A 23,748-nucleotide genomic window follows, 5' to 3' on the forward strand; every position below is an offset into this window, starting at 1 on the left:
GCTCTGACTTTTTGGCCTCAGTTGTAATGAATAACAAATAAGATAAGGAATGAAAATTTGCTTTAAAATTACTATTTAAACGTAAGATATTATTGCTAGTCTTTATAGTATCACATAGGAAAAGGAGAGAGTGCTACCATACTATGTGGCTTGCCTGAAACTGCTGGAGTTTCAGCAAGCAACACCTTGATCTCTATCTGAAAAACAAACCAGGTGGGAAAGGCCAGCATTAACCTTAAACCAAAGAAGGGAAGAGCTTCCTGGTTAGTTTCGGGAAGACAAATGGGAAGCAATGGCAATTGCTTCTTCTTTCATCATTCTTCCCATGCATAAGCTTCATGACTATCCACAAAAGAACCAAGGATCAAAATCCTGGTAACATCCTTACCGTGACCCTTCAGAAAGCACCACCATTGCTCTAGTCACTATCACAGTCTGTGGTAATAGAAGAACAAAAGGAAAAGAGCAGGATAAAAGGGAGTAAAACAAAGAATTATCATGAAATAGGTAGAAAATAAAGATCTGAGGCTCCTTTTTATTCTGAGGATTAGTAAGGGATAAAAAAAAAAAAATCCACATTTCTGTTTAACATACAGCAGCAGGTTTTCTATGCTGATAAGAAACCCACACCCCAGAGGATCACCACACACACTGTAAGCACACAGGCTTTGAAGCATTTGTCCAGAGATCAATATTTATTCATTAGCACACATCTCATAAGCACCTACTATGTGCCAGGGCTGCACTAGATGAGGGGTTCTTACAAAGTTGTGAATTGAGATAAAGCAAAATCCCTAGAGCAAGGAAACAAAAACACTGCTATCTGACACGTGCTCTGAATTGCCTAAATCTAAGAAGAGAAATAGTTCATAAAAGCTGAAGAAGAGAAAGTGGATAAAAAGGGATGTCCAAGCCATTGTCATCTCTCACTCAGGTGGCAGGAAATGGAGGGGTATATAGACCTCCCAGAATACTGAAAATGACTATTGGGCATGGCATTTACAAATAGGTGTTTCTAACCAAGGTAAGATTTACATGTTTGTAGATATGTACAATTAATCCTTCAAGACACAAATAATATTTAAATATAGATAATATTTAAATATTAATGCTCAAAAAAGTTGATATTCTGTTTACTCAGAAACACTGAGTAAAACTTTAAACTTCCCATAACCTTGCTAATAAAACTTGCTAATAAGCATTGAAACAATCAAAATTTTTTTCAGGTAATTTTTTTTGCTCCAGTCAGTTATATCTTGTATTCTGTGGGAGAACATTAATCTGTGGTTCTCTCTTAGAATTTCTTACTGCAACTAGAGAAAAATGAAGCAAGAACAAACCTTAGAAATGATGACCGCCATTGCTAGGTTCTCAGAATGAGCTGCTACGTAACCAAGCATCATGATGCCAGGCAACCGCGTGTTCCCTTTGCAGGACCCAATGCAGTCAATCACGGCAGCAACCCCTCCTGTGTTAACTACCAGCTGTGAAAGCTAAGAGATAGGAACAAGAGTTTGATCACCAGGACCCTACAGTGGTCTTTAAATACAGTTCAATATTGCCACGCTCTATTTAGAACCTAAAAACAACTGGTGACATTGAATTATCCTTTAGTGAAATTATTATATTTATTAAAGAAATATACAAGTACACTAATCCTGCTAGTTCAAATGCACACGTACACTCACTGTGAGGAGCTTTATTCTGTGGTTCAATTTTTCATGCATCAGTGGCACAACTTTTATCCCAATTATAATGGATGTCAAAATTCCTCACCTAGACTTTAAGCCTAGGGCTAGTTCATAACTAACTACTGAAACCCCCAATCACAATGGGTGAGTATGAAGCAGATTAATCACTGAATGCTGAAAGACAATGTCAGACTTGAAATATTCTAACCTAATTATTTCCCTCTTGCTAGTAATGATTACTAGCTGAGTGCATTTTAATTTTGAAAAATCTCAATCAAATAAAGATTTTAGATGAAATAATGAGGACTTAAAGTTTAATGAAATAAAAATTGGTTAGTCAAAATATACACAGAAAAAAGATACTTCACAACCAATACAGGCTTGCTTTCTCTCTTTCTTTCCCATCTAGAACTCAGAGCAGAAAATCACCACATAAGAGCAGCTACTGGAGTGGTAACAGTAGGCCAGGGGACCTTTGTGATTTCTCCCAACCTGCAGCTATAATAGTGTTCTCACTACTCCCAGCTGACATAAAATGGTAAGGATGGCAAAGTTCCATAGTCCTCACAATCTAGAAATGGAAAGTTTGAAATGACTAAAAACAGATTTCAAGCTCAAACTCAGCTAATATAACCCAGTGTTCTCAACTGGTGGCAATTTTGCTCCCTGAGGAACATATGGCAAAGTATGGAGACATTTTTTATTGTCACCACTTGTGGGGGAAGGGTACTTTTGGCATCTAGTGGGCAGAGGCCAGGGATCCTGCTAAACATCCGTCCTACAATGTGCAGGACCAGCCCCCCACAACAAGGAACTACCCAGTCCAAAACATCAGCAGTGCAGAAGACGAGAAATCCCGACCCATCTAGATCATGTGCCACCCCCCCTAGGCCCTATAAACAAATTGATGTTTTATTTAAAAACTAAAACTATTACATATTATTGTGTCTTGAAGTTTCTTTTCACCTCGGGTGTATGTTTTGCAATCTCTCTAATTAAAGTAGAAGCATTTTTCTTCACGTATTCATCCTTGTCCTTCAGACAGGTAAGTACAACTGGAAAAATCTCTGCTTCAACAACCATTTCTGCCAGATCCACGGAATGTTTCGAAACCTGACTGAGAGCTGAAAGGATCTGATGCTGTGAAGCAAAAAAACAAAACACTATATAGCATCCACTACAGAGTTCAGATTTAAACAGTTTTATATATATTCAAATTCTTTTATAAAAGGAAAAAAAATGTACATGCCTAAACAACCTAAGATTTCTTAGTCTTGAGACATTCACATTCTAGTCTTATATCCAAGTTTTAAAAATTCCTAATTTCCAAATTAGTTCTCAATATTTTGAAACTCTATTACAGATGATTAAATAACATGACCTCTGGATGAATACCATTTCTTAATTATGCAATACTGAAATTGCTAATTTATGAGAAATGTGATCATTTAGTACAAAAATCATCAAGCAGAACAATATCTTTGACATGATGCTGATACCATTTCAAAGAATGTTCCATTGCTTAGTTAACATTAACAATTTTAAAACATTATAGGATGTAACTATTAGAATATAAAAGTATAATTGGTGACTGTTAACTAAAAATCAGATTTTAGAAAGCTATAAAAAAGGCTAAGATAAATATGGCAATTTCCATAAGAAACAATATTATGGTGGAGGGTTAAAAAATCTTTAGGTCTTTTCAAAACCAAAGATTTAATCATTATGTGATTCTGTATTTTAATTATTAATGTTAACACTGTTGTTACTTCTGATCTTGTACATAGTTTCCCCAATCACATTTTTGTTATCTAATCTTTACAGTATTATTTTCACATATTAAGAGACCAAATACATAATATATTCATATCTGTTTTCAATGATAATTTACTAATTATTTTTAGATGCAAAATATTCACGTGTACACATTTCCATTTTCTTACATTATAAAAAGGCTGATGTGTTTTTCAACCTTATTTTGAAATACCTTCAATTTAGCATCAGGGTTCAGGAGCATCTGGGCTAAGTAAGCAACAGCTCCTGCATCCACTACTGTCTGTGCTAACTCTGGAGAATGCTTTGCAATATCACTGAGGGCTGAAGCAGCAATCCTTTTCAAAGCAATTTCTGGTTCCTGGATACAGAATACTAAAAGAGGAACAGCTCCCGCATCCACCACAGCTTGTGACAGTTCTGTGGGTCCAAGAAAAGTAATTAAGTGAGTATGGGTGACTGACCCTTGTGCAAGCCATTTTTCACCCTGACAGATACAGCAAAGAAAAAAGAGGAGGGTGTACTTCACTCTCTCGACATCTGCATTTCAAATCAGGCTTCCTGGTTTCATAAACCATGCGGACCAATCCTGAGCTGAAAAGAATACAGGTCAATAGATGGACCTCCATTTACATGAACACATTTGAGGTAGATTAGGCTGAAATGGCTTGTTATTCTTTTTTTTTTTTTTTTTAAGAGAGTAAGCAGATGTCAGCTGTTTAAGCTCTGACAATTCTGCACTTCTCAATAGACAAGCATTTTATGCATGGTTTACAAGAACAGAGAAAATTTAAGCACCAAAAATTTACCAACCACACTAATTAGGCAATATTTTGTGCTATTTACATGAGTAAACATTAACACGAATCTTGTGCCAATAATGTCAATTTTTAGATTCCTTTTATCTTGTAGTACTTTTAAAAGATTTTTAAAAACTTTCATACAAAATAGAAAGCTGCCTTTTCATTGTACATGTAAAAATACTTTCAAAAATGAGACCTACTACTAATCAATAAACTTTTGTATATAAATGTTAATGTTTAGATACAAGAATAAATTTATCTTACTCTTGTCAGAAATCAAGTACACATCTTTTGAATATACATGTTGATTTACTTGTATGTCCAAGAATAATAGCTTACAAAAATAGCACATTTTAAATTACAGATAATGGGAGACAGGCAAGCAGACCCATATAATATCATGGAAAACCTGCCTTTTGAGAAGCATAAAGCACCACATGCAGTTACAGATACTACTCACATTGTATTCACGGCCCCTCTTACTGAATCACAGACACCCATTTCTGGAATCTCTTCCTTTAAAAATATGTTCTTATTTTCCCAGATGTGTAGTGCTTTAGTTATATATAAATGTCTTAACTGTCAAGCTAAGAGCTCTATTTAGCGTATCATTTAAAGTATTTAATTTGAAGATAATACAGTGTTTGATTTTTCAAAGTATTGGTAATATCACATCTTCTAAAAGAAAATGTTAGCAAATACAGGTTAGTGTCCAGTATTTGCTTCCCTTAAATTATCATAATTATCTTAGAAGTCCCAATATTGTATAAACAGTTCCTTCATTCCTTCATTAAACAAGTATTAATGGAAGGCTATTAAGTGACAGGCTCATTCAACTCGGCACCAATGACACACTTCTGCAAATTAACACTACATTCATTGGCAAAGGTATTGATTTTTAAAATTTGGTGTAAAAGCTAGTATACTATGGGAAGTTCTTAAGTAATCTCAAGAACGAGAGGTAGATGAGAGGAATATGTTTTGTTTTGCTTTGTTTTTAAAAAAGAAGACAATAGCCAACAGACTGCAGTATCAATCTAGCAATATAACAGGTTCCTCAGAAACAGCCTCTGGGATGCTACTGCAATAGACTGAAGACCATGAAGACAGCAGGTGACATAGGTGATCACTATTTCTCTTCCCACACCACACCCCCACACCCATCCAAAGGAAATGGGGAAAAAATATAAAATGTTATATTACATATAATTTCTAAATAAAATACTCATTTTCTGATAATTAACATTCTGCTTAAGAATTCAACTCAATCCAAATTATACAGGTGTCATGTAGTAATAATTTATATGTTCCTATTTAAGAACACCTGGAATATATATATAATGGGCTGAATATTTTGTTTTGATGTATTTTCACTTTTATATGCAGTTTCTAGGACTACAGAATATGTAGCAAACTACAACTGTTTAAAAGTACTATTAAAAACTCAACATGCTTTTTAAAAACATCTATTATCTACCTTTATAATTCCCATTCATTTGACTTGCTCCTTGAGTAATTCTTGAGTGCAATATCTTCCTTCCTTAGAATAACATGTTAATAAAAAAGCAAATTCTGTTCTTCTAACTTGTTACCCAAGTTTTCTATTCTCTCCGGAGTAGCAATGTTAAATGTGGGGATGGCTGAGGATGGCAGTGGAAAAAGATTTGCCATGAAGGTAATGAAGTTTCCAAGGACCTAAAGTGGGCCTAGCAATTTTGTACTTGCAATTTCATATAGTTTACATCCCCAAATGTATATGGTTCTATTGCTCTTGAGTAGCACACTTTTTACTTAGAAGTATTGTTCTCCTAGCTTCAAACATATGTTAATATTAAGTATCAGACAGTGAATGTATATACAAGTAAGAATACAATAGGCCTAAATAATGTAGACTCTACATATTACACATTCAACAGAGCTATTTCACTCTGCCTCTGTCACTACTCTTTTTCCCATTATTGTTTCCTCTGGTGTTTCTATGCCAGCCACTGTTGGCGTCTACCCAATAGCCATCGTCAGCTAGGGCACAGGCTTGTGAGCAAATCCTAGTCCTAAGCAGAAGTCAGCTGGAAGCAACTGTGAAAGCTCTGTAAAAACTGAGATACACAGAAGAAAATACCCTCTCTTCTTTGTTGGATATGGTCATGTCTGCAAATAACATGTGGAACTCCTACATCCATCTTGCAACTATAATGGAAGAAATCACCAATATGCTGAGGATGGCTGACTACAAAAATGAAAAGCATCCAGGTACTCCATGACACTGTTCAGCCCCAAAACCATCTTTGGAACTGCCCTTACTCTAAACTTAGTGTCATGTGAATTTTAAAAATGTCCTTATTGCTTAAGCCACTTGTAGTTTACATTCTACAACTTACAGCTAAAAACATCCTGATATAATTCCTTCCTCTCTTATGCTTGGTGTCTGTACATGGTTTTCTCTCCTCTTTCACTCACTGAGTGCTCATTAAGTGCTTACTATGTGCTGCACACTTGGCTAGATCTTGCGGAAGGGGAATAAAAACATTGTTCTGTTCTAGAAAACCCTGCTCAGAGTGAATACATGAACAGGCCACTACAAGTATAGAACACAGCCAGGAATCAGGTCTGTGGAGTGTTCAGGGAAAATGTATACAAAAGTATCATTTCAGGAAGTGCTTCCAACCTTTCTTCCTTCTCCTCTTTTCTTTTTTTCTGTATTTCCTTCCTTCCTTCCTTCCTTCCTTCCTTCCTTCCTTCCCTCTCTCCCTCCTTCCCTCCCTTCCCTTCCCTCCCTTCCTCCCTTTCTCCCTTTCCTTCCTTCCTCCCTCCCTCTCTCTCTCTCTCTCTTTCTTTCTTTCTTTCACCGCAGTCTTGCTCTGTTGCCCAGGCTGGAATGCAGTGGTGTGATCTTGGCTCACTGCACCCTCCACTTCCTGGGTTCAAGCAATTCTCTGCCTCAGCCTCTCCAGTAGCTGGGATTACAGGCACCTGCCACCATGTCCAGCTAATTTTTTGTATTTTTACTGGAGACAGGGTTTTGCCATCTTGGCCAGGCTGGGCTTGAACTCCTGACCTTGTGATCCACCCGCCTCGGTCTCCTAAAGTGCTGGGATTACAGGCGTGAGCCACTGTGCCCAGTTTTTTCTGTATTTTCTACTCGAAAAAAACCAGCAGCAACCAAAACACATACAAAACTTCACACACCTAAAAATCACTTCCCATGGGAGAAACCTCATGAAGTTCATTTTAAACTCAAACATGGAAATAAGTTTTTAGATGTTCAATTGTCACACTTATGAAATCAAAGATTGATATGTACTGACTTAGATGCTCATAAAACGTCGACCAAAAAAAGCAGTGAGCCAAGAAATTTATCTTCAGTCCCTGAAAATATCATTGCCTCATTTCAAATTTTAAGTAAATCTTCAAAAAAATTTTATAATATATCTTCCATTATACAATAACATGTGACATATCCTATACCGTTACATAACAAGATTAAAAAGTGGTTATAACTATGTCTAAAAATGCAAAGAGAAAAGGCTACATGTTATACCAACATGCTAACAGCATTTATACTGGGTTGATAGTACTATGGGTGGTATATTTTTTCTCTGTTTGCCAAATTTTCTTCAATGTGATTTTTTAAAAAATAAATATAAGCATGTTTCTCACCCATACATATAGCTACTGCTGGGCCTAACTATACTAGCATTATTATTACAAAGAAAAAACAAATATAAAATGTTTAGCTTATTTTTTAATATAGTTGAAAGTTTCTTATTTTAAAAGATGGTAGAATGTATGTCCTCTTTAATAAGGCACACCTAAATAACACACATCATACATATTACACATCCAACAGGCTAGTTCATCCTGCCTCTATCACTATTTTTTTAAATAAATTATATGAAAAGAGTGTATAATTCTTCTTCTTGAAAAAATTTATAGTATATACTAGAAATAATATTCATTTACTTTTTCACCCTTACCCTGCTGCCTTAATTCATACCCTTATTAAAGTTAAAATATTACATTTTTTAAACATTAGGGGTTATTTACTTTTAACCTTTTTTATTTTTTATACATTACGTTCTAGGGTACATGTGCACAACGTGCAGGTTTGTTACATATGTATACACGTGCCATGTTGGTGTGCTGCACCCATTAACTGGTTATTTACATTAGGTGTATCTCCTAATGCTATCCCTCCCCCCTCCCCCCTCCCCACAATAGGACCCAGTGTGTGATGTTCCCCTTCCTGTGTCCAAGTGTTCTCATTGTTCAATTCCCACCTATGAGTGAGAACATGTGGTATTTGGTTTTCTGTTCTTGCGATAGTTTGCTGAGAATGATGGTTTCCAGCTGTATCCATGTCCCTACAAAGGACATGAACTCATCCTTTTTTATGGCTGCATAGTAGTCCACGGTATATATGTGCCACATTTTCTTAATCCAGTCTGTCACTGATGGAATTTGGGTTGATTCCAAGTCTTTGCTACTGTGAATAGTGTCGCAATAAACATACGTGTGCATATGTTTTTATAGCAGCATGCCTTATAATCCTTTGGATATATCCCCAGTAATGGGATGGCTAGGTCAAATGGTATTTCTAGTTCTAGATCCTTGAGGAATCACCACACTGTTTTCCACAATGGTTGAACTAAACCTTTTTTTTTTTTTTTTTTTTTTACTGCAAACTGTCAGAGGAAACTATCCAATAGCACCTTCATTATTCACAAATAATAATTAAAGTTGTTTATTGCATATATGTAGACAAAAATGTACAGTCGCCAAACTTGATGATCAGTTGTTTTTAATAAAGGAATAACTAGTTTTATTTGGCTGAGGAATAGCTCATTTTGAGTGAAGAAACTGAGGCAGCCTCCTCTGTGGTACTGTGACAAGGGAGAGGGAAGTGTCATCTTTTCACACTTCTCTGCCTCTCTCTGTTTTTCCATAATTATTTCCAATAACATTTATGAGGGTTATGTGCATACAATTTTTTGATCAGTAATAACATATAAAAACTTGGGGTGACAAGACTTTGCTTCTCACACAGTTGCATTTTCTTAAGAATTTCATTCTGTGCTGTTCTTGGAATCTGGGTTTTTGGTTTGTTTGTTTTCTTAAGAGCTAAGCTTGCAGTGATCTGTCAGTAACAGGCATGAGAAGTGTTACAATTTAAGTGGATCAAAATCTTCAACTTAGAATAATCAAAAACCTCAGTATGACTTTAGGTTTAAGTTTAAAACAAAAAGAGAACGTAAATTAAAAGGAGGACTTTTAAGATCAACAACATTCATAAGATTAGTACAATCTAAAGCTGCGTGAGTGGAACATTAGAAATGACTCCATGTTGACTGGAAGGGAAGAGAGCAGACAGGAATGTCCCTTAGCATAGCATAAGTATGGTTGTTACTAGGTAAATCAGACAAAAGTAATCTTGCTTTAACAGTGCCCCAGTGCCTTCAACCTCTCTCAATTATGTCATGGCTAGTTGTCTGTTTAGATCAGAAGTGGTCAATGCAAATGCCCACAGGGCCTGGGAAAGTAACTATAATAAATAAATGAAGCCAGAGGATGCTTAAAAATAAAAATAAAAATAAGGTCAGGGAGCGGCAGAGCAGTAGTGAAGTGCAAAAGTCTAGGTACCATCTACAAGGGGCAGCAGTTTCTGAGTTTCAGCCCAATGTTGCCATGTAGGAATATAGATATAGGCCTACTGTTGTCAGGCCTTTTTGTTTTGTTTTGTTTTTAGAACACTGTGTGAGACAACATAGTGCTGGCCACATAAAACACATCCCTCTGTGGGCCTGCTGCAGCCTGAACCACCCCATTTTACAACCACAGGCTTAAATCTTACACCCTCTAAAACAGCCTGTGCAGGGCTTTCTGGGCATGGAAAGGTGATGTTCTTTCTACTTCTAATTTTTGAAGTCATGTTTGGGGTCACAGAGGAAAAACCACTATTGTGGTTACATATGAAAATTCAGAGAATTCTGAGAAATTAATAAAAACCTAAAAGTTGACTCATAAGAAAGGATTACTCTAAACATGATACTCGAATAATTTTTCAGCTCATAATGGAGATGTGAGACAGAATTTGAGCAAACAAGTGATCATGAGGACTCATAAAAAGAATTCAAAATGAAGAGGTTCTCCAAAAAGAAAAAAGAAAAAAATAAGTATCCAGCACACTAATTAAAAAACTCCTCTGGAACTCTAATCTCTTTAAACTTTATTGCTTTTTAATTTTTTTCAAACACTGCTTTTAACTGTTTCTAAGCCCTACAAAAGTTATATTTTGTTTCATTAAAAAATACAAGAAAGTTATAAATTAATCATTTATTTGCAGTTAGGTGGCCCTATTTATCAGTTTGAAGATGGGCTGGGTTTTGCCATAAAAATATACAGCTATATCACTTCAAAAGCTTTTTGAAATAAAGCAGGTTAAAAAAAAAAAACCTACATTTTGCCTGGGTACAGTGACTCACGCCACTTTGGGATCCTATCACTTTGGGAACCTGAGGCAGGCAGATTGCTTGAAGCCAGGAGTTCAAAACCAGGTTGGGCAACAGCAAAAACCCATCTCTACAAAAAATACAAAAATTAGCCAGGCGTGGTGGAAAGCACCTGTAGTTCCAGCTATTTGGGAGGCTTGAATCCAGGAGGCAGAAGTTTCTGTGAGCCAAGATCATATCACTTCACTTCAGCCTGGGCAAAAGAGCAAGACCCTGTCTCAAAACAAAACAAAACAAAACAAAACCCTACATTTAAAATTGGCTGCCACTTATATGATATTAATGTTATGTTAATAATAATTCCTCATCCCATTCAACCAAATTTTTCATGATTGGGTGAAATTATAATAACAAATATGTTGCTGCAGTTACCACAGCTGGTTACTTACTGGTAACTCCAGTATGATTCTGGCAATAGCACTTCCAAAGTAAAAGAAAGCTGTTGGCCAGGCACAGTGCCTCACTCCTATAGTCCCAGCACTTTGGGAGGCCAAGGTGGGAGGACTGCTTGCATCCAGAGGTTCAAGACCAGCATGGGAAACATATAGAGACCCTGTCTCAAAAAAAAAAAATCAAAAATTAGCTGGACATGGTGGCATACGCCTGTAGTCTCAGCTACTCAGGAGGCTGAAGTGGGAGGATTGCTTGAGCCCAGGAGGTCGAGGCTGCAGTGATGTGTGATCATGCCACTGTACTCAGCCTACGCAACAGAGCAAGACCCTGTCTCAAAAAAAAAAGAAAAATCTCTTTAGGTTTTGGTCTAACCCAGCTGTTTACAACTGGTTTAGTTATCTACTGCTATGTAACATCACACCAAATTTAGCAGCTTAAAACAGCAAACATTTATTATCTCATAGTTTCTGTAGGTCAAGAATCTAGGAGTGGCTTAGCTGCCGGGTTCAGGCTCAAGACCTATCACTAGGCTACAATCAAGAAGTCAACTGGGGCCGCAGTCAATTGAGGATGTGTGTCCAGGCACACTCGTGGGAGGGTTAAAGGGAATCTTCAGTTCCGCACCCTATGGGCCTCTACATAGGCTGCTCTTGATGAGGCTTCCCCCAAAGTGAGTGATTCAAAAGAGAAGACTGAAATGTCTTTTATAATCTAAGCCTGGACGTGGCATAGCATTGCCTCTACTATAGTGCATTGGTGCAATGGGGGAGGGGACTACACAAGGATGTGAATAAGAGGAGGCAGGTATCATGGAGGCCACTACCACAAAAAGCTTTGTTCTACACCGACACATCTGCGAGACAACATCCCTCCATAGGCAACAGTGACTCACTAGAGCTATTATTCTCAGCTGAGAGATTGACATCTCCAATTGCAGGTGGAAGTGAGAAAAGCATAAAGGGAGAATTTGCATATTACTATGTAAAAGTCTCGAGTGATTTTTATTTTCACACACAAACAAATGTCATTTTTCCTACTCTCACCATTTCCATCTCGCTTCCCTCCACCCAGTCGTTGGAGCAATTAGTTTAACCCTAACACATGGGTTGAGTGTTTGAGCGCTTAAGGGTTAACATAACTACATACATTTGCTTTAAAGGCGAAATAATTCTGGCTCCTTTAAAAAGTCAAGTGAGTCAAACAAGTCATTGATCTGGAGTTAACAGGGCTTTAGTAAGAAATTACAATCAGCTGGGAGGGAAGGCGGCTCTCAAAGGACTCAAGTAAAAAGCAGCTTCAAAACATGGTAAGAAAAAGTCAAGAAGTGGAGACCAGACAAAAGGAAAGTGAGGAAAAAAAAAAAAAAAGACTTGGTTATAGCCTTGAACAACAATAGGCTGAGGAAATTTGAAGTCATTTTAGCTCCCACCCCCACCACTAATTTAGCATTAGACTTTTAACAGCTGAGACCAAGCTGAATGGAGTAACTCAAAACTACAGAGAGGGTCTGGAGTGTCCTGGTAAAGTAGAAAATAACTAAAATAATTGGAATTACATCTTTACAAAGTAATGCTTTTTGAATCTAGAAGTTATTTTATTTGTTTTCCACCCGCTTTATATAGCATTTGCAACCATAGTTGTGGTTTCACTCTACCTGTAATTTTGCATTTTGCTTAAAAAAAAAAAAAAAAAAAAAAAAAAAAAAAACCTGCCCAGACTTTATCACTATGCAATGTATGCATGTAAAAAATCTGTACTCATGACCAGGTGCACTGCCTCATGCCTGTAATCCCAGAATTTAGGGAGGCTGAAGTGGGCAGATCACCTGAGGTGAGGAGTTCAAGACTAACTTGGGCAACATGGTGAAACCCCATCTCTACTAAAAATACAAAAATTAGCCAGGCGTGGTGGCATGCACCTGCAATCTCAGCTACTCAAGAGGCTGAGGTGGGTGAATCACTTGAACCCAGGAGGCGGAGGTTGCAGTGAGCTGAGATTGCACCACTGCACTCCAGCCTGGGCGACAGTCAGACTCTGTCTCAAAAAAAAAAAAAAACAAAAACAAAAAACAAAGATCTGTACTTGTACCCTGTAAATATATAACAACTTTTAATTAATATACAAAAATAATTTTAAAAATAAATAATAGAAAAACAGTTTTAAAACCATGGAAAATGCATATGTTATTATTCAAACTTCAATGGTATTCACTCTTTGCTCCAGCCCAGTGCTAGGTAAGAAGTCCCTGTCTTCAAGGAGCACAATCTGATAAAGAAGGCTAGACAGCAAAAGGCCACAGGTACTCTGATGGGATTCTCCAGAACAGGTAAAGGAGAGAGAAAACAGAAAGAGGAAATAAAAATAAAACATTGGGAGGGTAATATGTTGATGTCATGTTTTTATAAATGTGGTCCCTGATCAGCAGTGCTTGATGTGACTCCCCTGAGTGGTTCTCACACCCTCATGGGTTTCCACTGGCTACTTTTATTCCTGAGGATTCAGCTAACCCAACATTTTTAACAATTGCCTAATATCCCACTGAACAAATATGCCATCATTTACTTAACCAGTTTCCCACTTGAGGACATTTAATTAATTTTTGGTTTGGTTTTGTTGTTTGCTATTATATAGTATAATGAACCTGTTTTGCATTCAGATTACATATTAGTTATCTATTGTCATGTAACACACAACCCCAAACTGAGCAGCTTAAAACAACATCACTTATTATTTCAGAGTTTCTGTGGGTCAGGAACTCAGGAGCAGCTTAGCTAGGTGGTTGTGGCTCAGAATCACAAAGTTGCTGTCCAATTGTCAGCTGGGGCAGTCACCTGAAGGCCCACCTTGGGGAGGATCTGCTTCCAGCTCAATCCCATCATTGCTGGGAAGCCTCCGTTCCTTGCTGGCTGCTGGAAACCTCAGTTCTTCACCATGTGTCCACATAACATGGTAGCCAGCTTCCCCTAGAGCAAGTGGCCCAAGAAAGATACAGTGCCCAAGACAGAAGCACTGATTTTTTTTTTTTTCTTTTTTTTATCCAGAGGCAGGATCTCACTCAGGACAGAGTGCAGTGGCACCATCATAGCTCACTGCAGCCGGAAACTCCTGGGCTCAAGTGACCCTCCTTATCCTCCCAAGTAGCTTGCACACCACTATACTCAGTTAATTTTTTTTTATTTTTTTATTTTTTTTTATTTTTTTTTTTAGAGATGAGATCTCGCTATGTTGCCCAGGCTGGTCTCAAACTCCCAGCCTTAGGCAATCCTCCCACCTTGGCCTCTCAAAGTGCTGGGACTATAGGCATAAGCCACTGTGCCTGGCCTCTTATCTTTTATAACCTGCTCTCAGGAAGTGACATACCATGACTTCTGCTGGTCACACAGACCAGCCCTGGTATAATGCAGGAGAAGTCTAAACAAGGGTCTGAAAACCAGGACACATGATCTGGGAGGCTGGCTACTACAGTCATACACACACATACACACATGTCCACAATAATACACACGTGTATGCAGACTTGTATACATGTATGTTTGTATACACGTATGTATAAACAAATATAACACGTCTTTTTAAGACCACAGGATTACCAGCACATTGTCTTTTAACAAATATCTACAAAGCACAGACACAGTAATTTCATGTGCTATCCAATAGAAATATTATCCACATAATGTAATTTAAAACTCGAAATTAGCAACACTTTAAAGGTAAAAAGAAATAAGTGAAAATAATTTTAATAGACTTTAACACAATATATCTGAAATATAATGTCAACATGCAATCAACGTTTTAAACCTTTAGTGAGATATTTTACATTTTTTCACACTAAGCCTTGGAATCTAGGGTGTATGTTGCACTTACAGCATTTCTCAATTCAGCCACTACATTTTCATCAGAAATGCTCAGTAAGTATTTAGATTTCAAAAAGTTTACAGTTGAAAAGGTAGATTCACATATCCAAGTTGCTCCAATTATACCTACAAATTTTTAAATGAGTATCATTTTTTAATTTTACATTAATTAAATGGCAATAAAATCAAAAATGTAGCTCCTCAATGTGCACTAGCCTCAGTTCAAGTGTGCAAAAGTCCCAGGTGAATAGAGGCTACCATACTGCTAACACTGTAGTGTGAGATCAAAGGGGATCTAGAGAAATGATCTATGGCTAGTTATAGCACAGTGACACCAAAAACGCTAGAGGTCCTATCTTTGAAAATCCTTTGAGGTGGCGGGGCATGGTGGCTCACACCTATAATCCCAGGACTTTGGGAGGCCGAGGAGGGCAGATCACAATGTCAGGAGTTCAAGACGAGCCTGGAAAACATGGTGAAAACCCGTCTCTACTAAAAATGCAAAAATTAGCCAGGCGTAGTGGTGGGCGCCTGTAATCCCAGCTACTCGGTAGGCTGAAGCAGGCGAATCGCTTGAACCCAGGGGGGCGGAAGTTGCTGAGATGGCGCCATTGCACTCCAGCCTGGGCAACAAGAGCAAAACTCCGTCTCAAAAAAAAAAAAAAAAGAAAAAGGAAAAGGAAAATCCTTTGAGGCAATTAACTTATTCCACACTTTTAGAGCAAACTGGTTCATTCATCTAAAACCCTGATAAGAGCAAACCAAGCTCCAAAAATTAACTGTGCAAAATCAGTCAGCTAACATGATGAAAATACAACTCCTATTTTCCTGTAGACTGTGGATTTAAAAATCTATGGGAAAATAAGATGATGAACATGTCTTATCTCAAGGTACAATTCTTATGCTAACCAAGTCCTGAGCTTCTAATAGCAAACTCTCTTGTAGATATTTGTAAAATGCTCAATTGGAGTACTCTCAAATTTCAATCAAATACATTTTGCTTCATGTATTTCTAGAAATTCAAATGTAAATAAAAGTGGGTTCCTCTCCCCAATATCAAAAATGTATTAGGCAGATTTACAGGCCAGTGACTGGAAAACAAATAAGTTCAAGAAACAATAGAGAAACATGTTATGGTGCATTGTTCAAACTTGGTTTATTTCCAAACCACCAGTATACAAAATATCCTTCTCTTTATCCACTCAGCACACATACACTTGACATTTCTCCCACAGGTATTTGCATAAAGCCAAAAACAAAGATTTAAACTACAAGAATTGTAGGTGTTATCAGGTAGAGGAGGTGTTTTGTAGGACAAAGCACTTTCCTTCCTCTTACTACTGCATGTATCACTTCCTCCTGTATTTCTAAGCCAAGGACTGTTCAGTTGTTATCTGGATGTAACAAAGTTCTTGAGAAAGTAAAGATTCCTCTTTTTGCCATTGTACAAAAAATGTAACTCGTAATTCATCTTTTTCTTTTTTTCTTCTTTTGAGACAGGGTCTTGCTCTGTTGCCCAGGTTGGAGTTCAGTGGCACAATCATAGCTCACTGCAGCCTCAACATCCTGGGCTCAAGTGATCCTCCCACTTCAGCCTCCCAAATAGTGGCGACCACAGGTGCACACCACAACATCTGGCGAATTTTTTTTATTTTATTTTATTTTTACAGACAGGGTTTCACTGTGTTTCACAGACCGGTCTTGAATTCCTGGGCTCAAGTGATCCTCCCACCTCAGCCTCCCAAAGTACTAGGATTACAGGCACGTGCCACTGTGCCCAGTTATAATTCATCTTTCATTTACTCTAATGTATAGTCACCCAATGCATTATATATGCTTTTTAATATAGTATTGTACATTGTGTCAATGTTTGTCTACATGACCTTCATGCTCATCTGTATTAATTTTTCTGCCTTAGATTATAAAGTCCCACACATGAGGTCTTAGTCAATTTATTTTACTTTATACAGTTGGAAAGATATGGGAACACAGACATAAATGCCTCAAGTACATTTTGATGATTACCATGATGATGACATTGTTAAATAAATTGATTGCTAGCCTCATATAAAAAGTTAGAGGCATGAGTAACTTAGGAATCTGAGCTTATATATTACGTTTTGTTGCTCCAGATTCTAAGTTAAAAAAAAATTAGAAGATTATATTAGCCAAGAGTTTCCAACTAAAAATATTACAAGAGGGGCCGGGCACAGTGGCTCAAGCCTGTAATCCCAGCACTTCGGGAGGCCGAGGCGGGCGGATCATGAGGTCAGGAGATCAAGACCATCCTGGCTAACGGTGAAACCCCATCTCTACTGAAAATACAAAAAATTAGCCAGGCATGGTGGCGGACACCTGTAGTCCCAGCTACTCGGGAGGCTGAGGCAGGAGAATGGTGTGAACCCAGGAGGTGGAGCTTACAGTGAGCCGAGATCATGCCACTGCACTCCAGCCTGGACGACAGAGCAAGACTCCATCTCAAAAAAAAAAAAAAAAAAAAAAATTACAAGAAACAAAAATACAAAAGAATCACAACTTTTTTACCAGCACACAAACTGAACCCTAAAAATAACCAACCAATTAGGTAACTACCAAGTAAAACAAGGTTATAATTAATTAAAATGTTCTTTTGTTTAGCACATTTGGTCTCTATGCCCAAAGAACATAGAGGGATATTTATTTTCACTTTATACCTTTTTCACTAGCACCTAAAAAAATACAAATATATTTGTGAAAATAAGTGTTAGGATCAAAATTAATGAAATATATAATATATGTTATCCCACATACCTCATTTGCCTCTATGTTTGTGTTCCTCAACCCCCACAATAGAAAAAGAAAAGATATGAAAAGAAAGATAAAGAAGCAAAATATGTTACTAGAACCAACCGAAATCTAAAGGCGTCAGTAAAGATGGCTGTCTGCAGGCCTTTAAAACAATTTTTAATTACCAGGCTCTAGTCCCTTCTCCCCATCCATTCTCCCTCTAAGAAAAACCAAAGTCCTTAGCTGTTATCTCTGATATTTGTCATGAATATTTGGGTTTTTTAAAAGTTAATTACTTTGAAAATTGCTAAGACTAGATTTTGTGTTCTCACCATAAATAAGTAGGTGAGATTTTTAAATTAATTACTGCTTCCTAAGCCTGTTCCGCACATTTAAGCTATTGATATTTGTACATGGGTGGCATAAGAAGAATATTCACAAAAATTCTGAATTTTAAACTTTTCATTTTATCATTTAATCATTTGATATAAGATAGAAAACAATCGGGCTGCCAGCTCATCTTGAGACCTTGCTTACATTATCTGTCTAGTAAAGAGGACACAATCGACTCAATGTTTCCGTCATGTCCACATCAGCCAGCCCCTGCAAGCACTGCACATCTCTGGCACAGTAAGTTCATCTCCCAACTGCCACAGAGCTGGACAGAAATCAGGTCCACAAGAGAAGGAAGAGTCAACCAGGTAGAAAGCAGCCAACAGAGATTAGAAACAGAGGTATCTGGCAAGACTTTCAGATATTACAAGGAGCCAAAAAAGAATGATGAGATCTTGTACACTTTCCTCCCTCACAGTGTAAAATGCAAGAATCTCTGAAAGTGCTGAGCAGTTGCCAAGCAGTTCCAGCATAAACTGTTGTGTGACCAGAATAAATCCTTTAACCTCTCTACTTCAATCTCATCATCTACATGACAATCATATCAATAATTTAAAAGTTGTAGAATGTCTAATCAAATGTATTCCTCTTTGCCAGGCTTGAGATAAGCTAAAGTTTACCGCAAAGAAACACTTTTTTTTTTTTTTTTTTTAGCTAAAGCTCCCAAAATAAACACTTAAAAATCATTTTTGAGCCCAAATGTGGAAGACCATTCACACAAAACACTTCCGCACACTTGCAGCCAGGCTGCTGCTCTCACCTCAGTCCCAAGTGCTGTCATTGTGGCCCCTGTCTCCACAGAAGGCCATTCATTGGAAGCACTCTCCACAGAGCCGCAGGACTTCAGTCACAAGGCCTGAGGGAGGCTGCTGGGGACCAGGGGAGGAAGGCCTGGGACCTCCTGCAGCAGACTCCCTCACCCACCTGAGGCAGCTGAGCCATCAGCTGAGAAAGCCCAGTGGCTGGGGAATCCCACCATCCCTCCTTCCTTGCCCATCACGCTTCCAGCTGGCACAGGCTCTCGAGGCACCCTTTCCAAAAGCAAGACTATTCCTTGGAAACAGTGACAGATTTCATATTGGTTAAATAAATAAATATGTTAATAGAATAACTATACAATATATCTATGTACAAAACTGCACTTGTGCCCCTTACATTTATACAAACTTTTTAAAGTTTAATTTATAAAGTGGGCATGGTAAGAGATTAACAACAATAGCTAATAATAAAAGAGAACAATTATAACAATAGACTAAAAAAAGTTGTGTGAATGAGGAAACAAAAGGAGAATTCTGCAGAGTGGGAAAGGGTTACAAAAAGTAAGAAAAGAGAAAGCCAATCTGAGAAGAATTTTACCTCAGCTGTCAGTAAGGAGCAGGAAAAACTAGAAAGAAATCACTTATTTATCTGCAGTCAGAGGTAAACATTCCCATGTGTATTCAATAACTGGTGATTCAATCATAAAATGTAATGATATGATTTGTACACAGTTGGGAAAAAAAAAAAAAAAACCACCATTCTGGTTGTCAGCCCAAAGTTCCCTTTGTTTGTCTGTAAAATGCTTCAAAATCTATACATAGAAATAAGTTTTAGAAGTTGTATTTTTCAAATAAGGAAAAGTCAGGTAATGCCCATTGGCTTCTCTCTATAATTATTTTAGTTTGTGTTTCCTATACACAGAACTTTTTCCTTCTATTGCCCTTAAAGGTACACATTATTTCTTTTGCATCTCAATTTAAGGTTTATATTTCTTAAACTGTCTAACAAACAGTTTTCCACTAATATTCATTAATCTCAACGTATTTTGCTTTTAGGAAATCATACAGAAATTAGGTTATTTTCAAAAAACAAACAAAACAAAAGCTGGATGTGGTGGCTCATACCTGTAATCCAGCACTTTAGGAGGCCGAGGCAGGCGGATTATGAGGTCAGGAGTTCGAGACCCGCCTGACCAACATGGTGAAACCCCGTCTCTACTAAAAATACAAAAATTAGCCGGGCATGGTGGGGCGCCCCTGTAATCCCAGCTACTCAGGAAGCTGAAACAGGAGAATCCCTTGCACCTGGGAGACAGAGGTTGCAGTAAGCCGAGATCGCACCACTGCACTCCAGCCTGGGTGACAGAGCAAGACACTGTCTCAAAAAAAAAAAAAAAAAAATCAGGTTATTTGGAGGTAAATCCTCCATTTTCATTGATATGGATGTGAGTGATGACTTTTATTGTTTACTAGGTAACAATTCCCTTTCTTTCTGAGAAATCTATGCAATAATGTCTTCTGGGAGCTTCTGGGTCCCAGGCCCCTAACTACCGTGAAATATTGAAATTACAGTGGAAATTCCATGTGGGAGCCAGAATATAGCAAGAATTTGGAATGGGACCCCTAAGACAGGTCCTGTTTATGAACTATAATCATTTTGCCCCAGACTCAACAAAATGAAGGGGTGGAAATGTTATCTATGGGGCACCTGCTTCAGAGAGTATCTATACAGTTGTCCCTCAAAGCTCTTTTCCAAAGCTCATGTTACAATCTGTAATGTGTCCCTCTGGCATAAAAAAAACTTACTAAATATACTCTTGTAGTTTCCCATGATAACCAGCTTTTGATTTAAAACCCTGCTGTAGTTTTCTCAATCAACATGTACTAAACAATAGTCTCAAGGTAAACATATTTGGAAAATCAAAATCTAGATTTAAGAAAATAATTTAATAATTTGTAATTTAATTTTTAATAATTCTAAGCATGACAACAGTTGTCTTTTTCAACTTGCCTTTATACTGTTTTATTTCTATTTTGTCTGTAATAATGTCACCATTTTAAGAACCAAATTAAATATAACCATAGGAGAGCCTCTTCCTGTTTCTGTTTTGAAGTTTTTCTTCAATACTGTTTCAGGAAGTATTTAGTGAAGCTGTATGGTATAGTAATTAACATAGGCTTTGGAGTCAGACAGACTCAAATTCCAGTTCCACCATTAATATAATTTTGGATATCCTTTCTAAAGTCCACTTTATTTCTCCATTTAACAGGGAGAGTAATACCTACCCAAGGGTAACTGCAATCAAAATGAGATAATGAGTCTGAAGCACACAGCACAGAGCCAGGCATATACTAATTACTCAATACATAGCAGCTAATATTTTAGACATAGACACACACTGAAAATCTGGAACATGAAGAAAAAATTCCTTAATTTTACCACCTTAGGAAAACAAACATGATTTTTTTGTAATTATAGCCACATAAAAACTTATTTTTACATTATTATAATTGTAATACACAATTTTATATCTTTTTTAACATTATAATCACTTTTCCATGTTACCATGCAGGTTCATAATTACCTTTTAAATTTATTGCCTGAGATTTCATTAAGTTCCATAATTTATCCACTAAATTTCTGTCAAATATTTGAGGTGTTTACAAATCATGCTATAATAACATTTTCATGAATCTATAGCTTCTCCACCCTGTGGAATTCTTTCCTTAGAACGAATTCTCAAAACAGGCTTCTTTAGGGTAGCCATGATCTATTTCACAACTTTAATAGTTTTGTCAAACTGCTCTCCACCAGTTTATACAATTTGTAGTTCCTCCACCAATGTGCACACGTCATATTGTCCACTCTAACCTTCAGTATTAATACTAATATGTTACATTTACTGGGTATTTCCATATGCCAAGCACTGATCTAAGTGCTTTACATGTATCACATCATCATCCTCACAACAAATCTCCAGTGTAACCACTATTAGTCATCTTCTTCCACAGATGAGGAAGCTAAGGCTCAGAAAGTTTATAAGCCATGTCCAAGGTCACACAGCAACTAAATGGTAGTATCTAAACTAAACTCAGACCCTGTCTAATGCCACGGTACTCTTAATCACCTGGCTATATTGCTGCTTTACTCTTCTGCCACCACCCTCCACTCATATAACAGGTTAAAAAGATCTTCATTGATGTTTTCATATACAATTTGTTGATTACTAGCAAAGTTGATCATTTTTACATATGTTTATTTTAAAACTGTATTTTCGTCTTATGTTATTTGTTCATAAGCAACTTCTGTAAAGTGATGGGGAAAATTATGTTCCTCATGTACTTTTTACCAATTGGGTGCATCGACACAATCCTCTCACAAGAGGCCCAGGTCCCTTCTTGATGACCCCACTGAGCTATCAGTTCATAGGAGAACATGCTCCTTCTCTTCTTCCTGCCCAGTATGAGTTGAATACCAATATTTTCCAGAAAGTTATGTCTGTATCTCCTCAACATCATTCACTCATAATACGTCTCCTGGTTGGTTTGGAACTCCCTATCATGAATGGGCAGGAAGACCAAATGACCCCAAGAGGGTGACTAACTAAAACAATTTTTTATTAGGTTGGTGCAAAAGTAATTGGGGTTTTTGCCATTAATGGTAAAACCACTTTTGCACCAACCTAATAACTGAACCAATTTACTAAGGCCTTTGAGACTCAAGCCCACTCTCCCATCCCCTGCCACCCCTCTCTCCTTTTCTCCACCTCTTCAAATTTCCCTTCTGTAAGATAAAGACTGAAATATATAGGGTTTTTCTGTTTGTTTGTGAATATATGTTCCAAACAACTTGGCCGTCATTCAAAATGTACTTCTCATCACATACAGAAACATCATTAAAACCCCATCTATGGTTTACTAAGCAAAACTGGATTTACCTAATAAATCTGAATTGTAATAATCCTATTTTAAAATACACTCGTGCATATTTTAAATTACCTGCATTATGTCTTGCAATATATCTAAGTGCCCAGGCTGCAGCCTCCTTGACTCCAGGGTCAAAATCTTCCAAGCATATGACCAGTGTATCCAGTGCTCCACAATCAACTATTGCCTGAGCTAGCTGGGGAGAATGTTTACCAACCGCTCGTAACACAAAGGCAGCTGCTTTCTTGTAGAAGCGCTACAAGGGTCAAATAGACAAAACTCAAAATGAATTGAGTACTTAGAAAACCAAAATCTAAAATAGACCAAAACTAACATAAAAATAACATTAATGTAAATAAAGCTCAACAGCTTTTGAATATAAAAGATGAAAAACATCCTGCAAAATAATTTTGATTATTTGATGTGCCCTCATTGCTTCTGTTCAGTAACTAAACTGAAAACAAGGTAGGTTTTACATTGTATTTCAAATGTTTTATCCTGAAGCGTGCATTTGGAAATTGTATAAAATTATAAACATACTTTCCACAAATTCATAAAATCATGAGATTTTATGTATCTATACAATACAATACCAAAATGCATTGTTTGACCCTTGGGAACTCTTAGATTGTTAGCATGTGCAACTAAGCTCACTGTCAACTGACCAATTCATTTCCTTTACTTGACCTCAGTCTTTAAGCATGGTAGGCTTTTCATGACCTCAACTAATCTTTCTGGTGTCCCCAATTATTCTGAAGTAACAACCATGTTCCAAAATGTGCTTACAATCATCAAATAAACATAAAGGCAAAACATTCATGACATATTTTAAAACTTTTCCTGTCAAATAAATCAACCAAACAATGGGATATAAGTTATTTTCT

The 23,748-nt window shown here is 37.2% G+C and overlaps 1 protein-coding gene across 4 annotated transcripts in view; it reads right to left on the minus strand.

Annotated features, from left to right (window-relative positions):
* Positions 1-23,748, minus strand: part of SPAG6 (sperm associated antigen 6) — a 62,851-nt gene that overhangs the window by 19,731 nt on the left and 19,372 nt on the right. For all 4 annotated transcript variants that reach the window (XM_023223136.1, XM_023223135.2, XM_023223137.2 and 1 more), the window contains 4 exons: positions 22,937-23,120; positions 3,679-3,884; positions 2,658-2,831; positions 1,341-1,493 (listed from right to left, as the gene is read on the minus strand). In XM_023223136.1, coding sequence (XP_023078904.1) covers positions 1,341-1,493; positions 2,658-2,831; positions 3,679-3,884; positions 22,937-23,120 — 717 coding nt within the window. The remainder of the gene's footprint in view (positions 1-1,340; positions 1,494-2,657; positions 2,832-3,678; positions 3,885-22,936; positions 23,121-23,748) is intronic.

This window comes from Piliocolobus tephrosceles, chromosome 9, assembly GCF_002776525.5.
Source record: "Piliocolobus tephrosceles isolate RC106 chromosome 9, ASM277652v3, whole genome shotgun sequence".
Taxonomy (NCBI): Eukaryota; Metazoa; Chordata; class Mammalia; order Primates; family Cercopithecidae; genus Piliocolobus; species Piliocolobus tephrosceles.